This window comes from Sturnus vulgaris, chromosome 19 (genome assembly GCF_052056855.1).
Source record: "Sturnus vulgaris isolate bStuVul1 chromosome 19, bStuVul1.hap1, whole genome shotgun sequence".
Taxonomy (NCBI): Eukaryota; Metazoa; Chordata; class Aves; order Passeriformes; family Sturnidae; genus Sturnus; species Sturnus vulgaris.
This window is the reverse complement of record NC_142261.1, coordinates 2,311,992-2,320,052: the sequence shown is the minus strand read 5'-3', so window position 1 is coordinate 2,320,052 and position 8,061 is coordinate 2,311,992. Positions and strand designations below refer to the sequence as shown.

The window sequence follows — 8,061 nt, the reverse complement described above, 5'->3', positions numbered from 1 at the left end:
TACAGCTGAGAAAGGTGAAAAAAAAAGCACAATCTGTGGTATGGGAAACAGTATGTTCGATGTTGGCCTGATCCAAACTCATGGAAAACGACTTGGCAGGAAAAGTCTGTTATCCAGCCACGTTCGTGACCTGCAGTTCCTCTGGCTCAGCGTGTCTTGCAGAATTTTGTCCACACCCTGTGGCTGCACTGACACAGCAGCTCGGCTGGCTCACACCTGGAGCTGCAGGGGGAGAGCAGAATGTACTGATGGAAATCTGGCAATTGGAGAGATAAACGCGTCTGAGTGTCACCTGGAGTACAAAACCAACTCATAAATATTTCACTGGAAAGACAGATTGTGTGTTAGTCTTTAACTCTTCTCCACATCATTAAAACAGCTAGTCATGAAACAGGATGCCTTGAGCTCAAGCATGAATTCCTGTATTTCTGTTTGGAAGGTTTAATTGAAAATTAGCGCTTAATTATGGTCATGCAAGGAGTGGGTTTTTATACAGTTATTCTCGGGTGAAACAGAAACTGGACGTGCTATGACTGTGTTTCCTTAAGCGTGAATAGCTTACAAGCTGGGTTTCCTTATTAACGTCTTAAACATCGGCTACTCCCCAAACCTCTCCCTGGCTGCAGCCAGGTCGGTTTCCCGGTTTTAGCAGCAGGAGCAGCAGCAGCAGCAGCAGACTCGGTCGCGGTGAGAGCCGTGGTGCCGGATCCCTCAGGAGCCGCCGCCCCCCCAATCCCCTCAGCCGCCGTTTCCCGCCTCCCGCGCTCTCCCCGCCCCGTTGCCGGACAACGCCGCTCCCCGCGCCTCGCTCCGATTGGCTCTCGCCGCCACAGTCCCGCCTTTTCTCCCCGCTCATTGGCTGCTCCCGCGCGTGGGTCCTGCCTCCCGTGCCGCGCGGGCGCTGCCTCAGCGCTTTGGCGGTGCCGCTGTCCTTTGTCTCCCGGCGGCCGCCGTAGCGCAGCCCGTACGTGGCAGCGGGGCGGCGGTGGCCAATGAGCGGCGGCCCCGTGCGCCGGAAGGGGCGCGGCGCGGGCCGGAAGCGCCGCTCGGTGCTGCCGCCGGTCGCTCCGCCATGTCGCCGGTGCGGGCGGTGCTGGCGCTGGTGGCCGCGCTGGCGGCCCCGGCAGCCGCCTACTTCGTCAGCATCGACGCGCACGCCGAGGAGTGCTTCCTGGAGCGGGTGCCGTCCGGTACCAAGATGGGGCTCATCTTCGAGGTGGCCGAGGGCGGCTTCCTGGACATCGACGTGGAGGTGCGGCGGCGGCGGCGGCGCGGGCCGACCTTGGGGAGCGGGGCCGTCCCGGGGCCGCGCCCCGCGCGCTGCGGCCCCGCTGTGTGTGGGGTCTCTCGGGAGCGAGCGGCGGCACCGGCAGGAGCGGTCAGAGCCGCCCGCGGGGGTTCGGGGTGGTCCGGAGCGGGGCCGGAGCCGCCCATCGGGGCTTGGGGCGGACCCGCCGCGCTGCGGGGGCTCCGTGCGGCGGGAGCGCCCATGGACCGGCGTGGGCGGCCTCGGGCAGGCCCGGCTGGTTGCGCGGGGTGTCACCCCTGCCACTGGTGCACGAGGCTGTGCCGCTCCATCTGTCCACTCTTCCCTTGGGATGTTCAGCCTCATCCCGCTCGGTTGCAGCCTCGTCACAGTGAATTATTTGGCGGGAGGAATGACCGGGGTTGCTGTTTGGAATCATGTGCTGCTTGTTGATGAGATTCCCCTTGAATCCAAAGGTGTTGTCTTTAATCTGGGTGGTTGGCATCAGGGAAGTTTTGAGCGAATACTCATCTTCAAAGAGGACTCAAATCAGGACAATACTGAGTATGAATTGCCTTCATCGTGTCATAGAGCAGAGAGGTTTTAGTTTGGGATATCGCAGATGTGGGAGTTGTTGCTGAGAGTCTTGTAACAGTTGAAAATGACGCATGGCTGTGACACAGAACAGGGTCTGGAAGCTGTGAGATCCCCTGCACGTGTCGCTAGTGGAAGCTCAGCAGCAGTTTGGCCAGGTGGGATGGGAATTCAGGATCACAATGACCCTGAGAGCTCAAATTCAGGTCTTCAGTCCGTTTGAAATGGTAACTGTAACAGTGCCCGACTGTGTGTCTAAAGTCGATTGGAGAATGTCTTTTTTTCCTTTTTGTTTTTCTTCAGATATCAGAGATAAGGTTTCCCCTGCAGTTGTTAATTTGACAAACAGCCAGGGTTTGTGGTTTGCTTGTTCTTGACTGCTTATCTCGACCACAGGAGGCCAGGGAGAGAGGCTTTTGTATGACTTTCTTTACCAAGAAGTTTGTGGGGTTTTAAAAAAGAGATTTCTGTACAGGGAACTGCACCAGTGAGTTGTGGGAGGGAAAGATCGAAGAGTGCCAAAGCAGCCAGATTACAGATGGTGTTGGTGCCTGTGACTGGCTGGCTGCAGAGCGTGCTGGCACTGCTGTGCTGGTGCATTGGAAACCTCTGTGTATGAAATAAAAACGTGTGATCCTCTGTTTTCCCCACACAGATTACAGGGCCCGATAATAAAGGGATTTATAAAGGAGATCGAGAGTCCAGTGGAAAATACACCTTTGCTGCCCACATGGATGGAACTTACAAGTTTTGCTTTAGCAACAGGATGTCCACCATGACTCCCAAGATAGTGATGTTCACTATCGATATCGGGGAAGCTCCCAAGGGGCAAGACATGGAGACAGAAGGTGAGGAAGAGTCCTGGAAGGAAATCGGCTCCAGCTCGGGAGCTTTTCCCTCCTTGCATGACTTGTGAACTTGAGTAGGGCTCTCAGGATTCCCGTTCCTTCAGGTGTAATTAGCTGTTCTCTTGCACAGCTAAAGTGGATGTTTTTAGATCTGGTGCCACAGTTTGAGGCAGAATCACCAGAGGATCCCTCGGCCATGTGCAGACACTAATGCTTCCATCCTTTAGCCCTCCATCAGTGCCATCCTCTGATTCCTGTAGGCTCAGCAGTGTATAGCCTTAGTTGATAAATGTGCTAATATAAAACTTTTCCTGTAGCTGTGTAAATGACTGTTATATCTGCAGCCTTTTGTCCTGTACCTGTGTTCATCTCTCACACTTTCCTCTAGGTGGTGGAGATACCTGGGATGGTATGTGGACTGATTTTTGAAAGCTCCTTAGCATCTTGTCTCTGGCACATGTTCATTCACTAACAGCTAACTTGGCTTTTTCTCTGTAACATTGGTTTGGAGCATGAGAATGTCTTTTTAATAAACTACCCAAAAGGTCTGATTCTGAGCAATGCTGAGCACCTGCAGGCTCCCATTGGCAGGTTTAGACCCTGAGCAGCTCTTGGGATCAGGTCCTTGCACTGGCCATGGCAGTTTGTCTTCAGGTGCTTATTTATGGCTGACAGAAGATTTAATCAGTTTAGGTGAAATTGAACTAAAACACTGAACATCCAAGAATGCTGGATGTTTTTGGCAGTGTTTGCTTTCTATTGCTAAAGGGGATGTTGAGTAATCAAAAGCTTTTGGAAGCAATAAGCTGCTTGTAGGTTATGAATTATTACTGATGTACCAGGGGAAAAACTCAACCTTGTCATTTGCTGTAAAAAAAATAAATGAATGTACTATGTAGCAAGGTATAAAGTTTATTTAGAAATCACTGATTGTAGCTAGAAAGGCAACAATTCTTGTTTTTTGTTTTAGCAAGTAAATAATTTGGGCATTGAATGCTTGATGTCACTTAAAAAGTAGCACGTTCCTAACTTTTGATTTTTTTTTTAAGACTCACTAAAATATTTTATTGAGTCTGCATATATCTGTTGTAAAGAATATTAGTGCAATAGGACAATTTTCTGAAGTGAATTTTTTTAGTGTTTTTAGACTATCCCTGCAATTGTAATTTCTGCTCTTACTAATAAACTGCATTTACTGCAATGACCAGTTGGCCATGAAAATAAGAGATTTGAGATATTAGGAAAGTGAGTGTGGTTTGCACAACTATTTAGATTTTAATTGTAACTTGTATGAGTGTTATTCTCTGGTTCTCTCTTGACTGTTCCCCACAAGGTGTGTGTTTTGAATAGCTTTATTTTTAGACTGTGATCTGAAACACTTAATTTACAAATAAAACTGTAGTAAGGTAGCTTCCAAGTAAACCTTGTCCCTTGACAGGAAAATCTGTTGGGTTTTGTGACTTTCAGAGAGAGCTGATTGCCCAGGGATTGTCTGTGGAATGATACCTCAACCTTATGCTAGAAAACTTTGCAAATGACTTTGCCTAATTTATAAATTTATGAGTGGGCAGTTCTTTGTGAGTGAATTTATTTTAAAAATCCTGTGATTGACAGTCAAACCACTAAATCTTAGATCTCTGAGCCTTCCATTTACTGAACTGTCTCAAGCTGGTTTTGTGCTACTGGTTTGGTATTTAACTCCTCTCCTGCTTTCACAACACACCACAAGTGAAGCCTGTGCCAGGCCCCCTGGGCACTGTGCCCCCTGAATGCTGGGCTTCAGCTGAACTTGAAGATCACAGAATGTGATTTTTTTTGCTTCAGAAAGTGATCTCATGATTTGCCAGCATCATGATCTTGAGCTAAATTCTCAGTCGTTCTATTTTTGCAAGCTTAACAACTAGGAAAAGCTGTCATGTTAAGATAATTTGCTTGGAATATATTGTCTGATATTGACAAAATAGATATTAGTGTGTGGTATTGATCTCATGCATTCTTCCATTCTGTTCTCCTGGAAAAGTATGTGCACACTGGAAATGTGGGGTCTGTTCTGAGTCTGAATTTTGTCTCCTCCTATCTGGATGTGGAGAAATGTTTTCCCACTTGTTAAACACCACAGAGACACGTTAGGGAAGATGGTGCTACAGAGACTGGACTTGGCTGTAAGGATAGAAAGTGTTGAGCTGTACTGTCAGACCTTCTGCAGCAGGAAATTACGTTTAACTGTTTATAAATTCATTGGGATTGTTTTTTTCAGTCATTAACAGACTTTCTGATGCTTCTGAAATTATTCTGCAGCTCATCAGAACAAGCTAGAAGAGATGATTAACGAGTTAGCAGTGGCCATGACAGCTGTAAAGCACGAACAGGAGTACATGGAAGTCCGTGAAAGAATACATAGAGCAAGTATGTGTCTGACTCCAATCCAAGCCTTTTCCCCTCTCCAGTGAACTTGGAAATGGTCATTTAAATAGGAGTCCATCAAAGCTATTCCAAGTGCCTTAAATAATAATGATTTACATCCTGAAGGGCCTGCCCATAGAGTAAAGAATGTAGGTGTTGCTTGCAGGCATCTTCAAATTGGCTTCCCTTTATGTAATGAGGGTTGTTATACAAAATAACATTTGCTTAAGTGATGTAAATTCTGCAGTTGTTTGAATGGTGTATTCATGGATGTACCAGTGATGATATTTAATCCATGTACAAGGACATGTTTGGGATGGTTTTAAACTGAAAGAGAGGAGGTTTAGATCAAATACTGGGGAAAGTTTCCTCCCTGTGAGTGTGGTACAGCCCTGGCACAGCGTGCCCAGAGGAGCTGTGGCTGCCCTGTCCCTGAGGTGCCCAAGGAAGGTGTCTTTGCCCATGGATGGGGTGGGACTGGATGATTTTCAAGGTGTCCTCTAACCCAAACCATTCCATGATTTGGTTCCCAGACTTTGGTTGAACTGTTACTTCACCCTTGAAGTGGATATGGTTTAATAATTGAGCCAAAGTCTCTTTTAAAAATGTTTTCTTGAAGTAGAGCAGAATTACTGTTACTTCCATGGGTGAGAATCAAGGGCAAGTATTTTTCATGTGAAAACACAGCATTATATAAAAGCACTGTCTTCTCAATTATTTGAAGCTATGAATATCTCCAGTTTTGTGACATTTGTTACTAATGGTCTGATTTAATAAAAATCTGAATGTTTAGAACCAAAGATGGTGACTCTGCAGAGATCAGAAATTCCCTGCTTGACTCTGAGACTGAAAAAGCAAGAGGTTTGTTTGGCAGCTCAGAAGCCAGAAGGGTGGGCAGAATAGAGAAAGATGCTGCAGAGTGTTTCCAAAGTGGGTTTAAAAACAATCTGTTCAGGAAAAATCCCTCTTCAAATCTCATCTCTGAGGCTACAGGGCCCTTCTGGGACATCTGTGATGACCTGACACAAACCCAGTGTTTCATGTGCAGTGTTCCAGTTTCGTGGCAGAATGTTTTCACTTTAAATGCTTTGTTACTTACTACTTTTTTCTTTTTTTCCCCAACAGTTAATGACAACACAAACAGCAGAGTGGTTCTTTGGTCATTCTTTGAAGCCCTTGTACTAGTTGCCATGACACTGGGACAAATCTACTACCTGAAGAGGTTTTTTGAAGTCCGAAGGGTGGTGTAAGATCCTTCTGTGGTCCCGGATTTCAGTTCACTCTCTACCAAACATCCTGGTCACACAAAAAAAAAAAAAGTCATTTAGTTTCTGTACCCTCTTTACTGAACTGTAAAACTTATTTGCTTATGTTCCTTCCTAGTTAAGAGAAAAAAAGAAAAAGAATTGTTTTTATATATCTTCTGTAGCAAAAGCTGTGCTGAAATCTTGTCACTTTATTGGCATCATATTTTTTCCACTGAGATCTGCCCAGTCTGTGTGCTAAGCAAGGTCCAGGCAAGCTGCAAACTCTGTAACTCACTCTAGTAACAAGCTGTTCTGTCTTTTCTAACTTTTTCCCTGTTTCCATAAGCACTTGCAGTTCTGTCCAGGGAAACGGTACAAGGCCCTAACGTGACTGTTTGCATTCTTACATCCTTAACCCTGCAGTAGGTGTTATGAAATTGAAATAATCCCTTCTCCACTCACAGAAACTGCCAAGGAAAAGGTTCAAATTCGTACCTAGTTGCTATTTAAAATATAGTCATCAGCAACTGTCTTAATGATATACCAACTTCTTCCCAAAGTTCTTTTTAATTAAATGGTTGATATGAAAATGCTTTTTTTTTCCTCCGCTCATCACCAAATGTTCCTTACACGGTTTTTAGTCTCTCAAAGGTTTTATTTGGAAGCCAATTGTGTGCAGTGTCTTGGCAAACACTTGTGAACCCTTTGGCTTTTGCAGGTCCAAAGCTCAGACTGTTTGCCCAGTGCCCAGGGCAGAAGTGTTCAGGAAATCTGGATTCCTGAGGCCAAAGGGTTCCCAATTCTGGGGGTTTAAACCACGCTATGCAGCCGTTGTATTTAAGTGCAGTGGCAAACTCTGCCATGATCTGATCAGAATTAGCATAATGCTAAATACTGGTGTGTTTTCTTTTTTCAGGCACATGTAGATTTGTTTTTGTATAAAGTTACTTTCCTCAGTTATCTGATGATTGGTTTAAAAATTTAAGAAGCGTCTGATGTGGGTGCTGAGCCAGGATTCTGTTGTGACTGATGTATATTAGTTGTAATCATTTTTGGGGGTGGGGTGGGGTCTTTTCCAGGGGGGAGCCTCTACAAGTAACACACAACAGTTTTGTACAATTAATTTAAAATTTGTTACAGGTTTTCATGTTCCAGGTAAAGTTTTTTCAACCTTGGGCAAACACTTGCAGCAGTTCTTCAGAGAGGTGGCTGTTACACCTTATTGCAACTGTTGTGTGCCAATATTTTTGTGTAAAACACTGAAAATTGAATTCTAAGATGTACATTTAAAAATTGCTCGTGAATCTAAATATGACCCAGGTTCGATAAATAAACAAATTCTTTAAAAAAAAAAAAAGTAGCTTTGTATTTTTTTTTCCATTGATACCTTAAGGAAGTACAGATTAACACAAAGGGGTTTTTATAAATTATTTGTTTATAGCCGTAAACTAAACCACAAGAAGTTCCATATCAACAAGAGGAAGAACTTTCAATTAAGGGTGGCAGAGCACTGGAACTGTCCAGGGGTGTTGTGGATTCTCCCTCTGTGGAGACATTCCAAACCCACCCGCATGTGTTCCTGTGTCACCTGCTCCAGAGTTTTGTCACAATCCTAACGATTCTGTGATTCCCTGCTTTCTTAGAACATCAGGAATTTATTCAGAGTCCATCCTGCTTTGGGGGCAGGTAGAATAAACATCAGGTAACTGAACCTGTATCTTAT

At 45.3% G+C, this 8,061-nt stretch overlaps 1 protein-coding gene across 1 annotated transcript; it reads left to right on the top strand.

The window, feature by feature from the left end:
- The first annotated feature begins 981 nt into the window (after positions 1-981).
- On the top strand, positions 982-7,695 carry TMED2 (transmembrane p24 trafficking protein 2). The gene is made up of 4 exons (XM_014875045.2): positions 982-1,252; positions 2,496-2,688; positions 4,987-5,094; positions 6,217-7,695. Exons 1-4 carry the CDS (start codon positions 1,073-1,075, stop codon positions 6,339-6,341), a joined length of 606 nt encoding a protein of 201 aa, XP_014730531.1. The 5' UTR covers positions 982-1,072; the 3' UTR covers positions 6,342-7,695.
- The last annotated feature ends 366 nt before the right edge of the window (positions 7,696-8,061 follow it).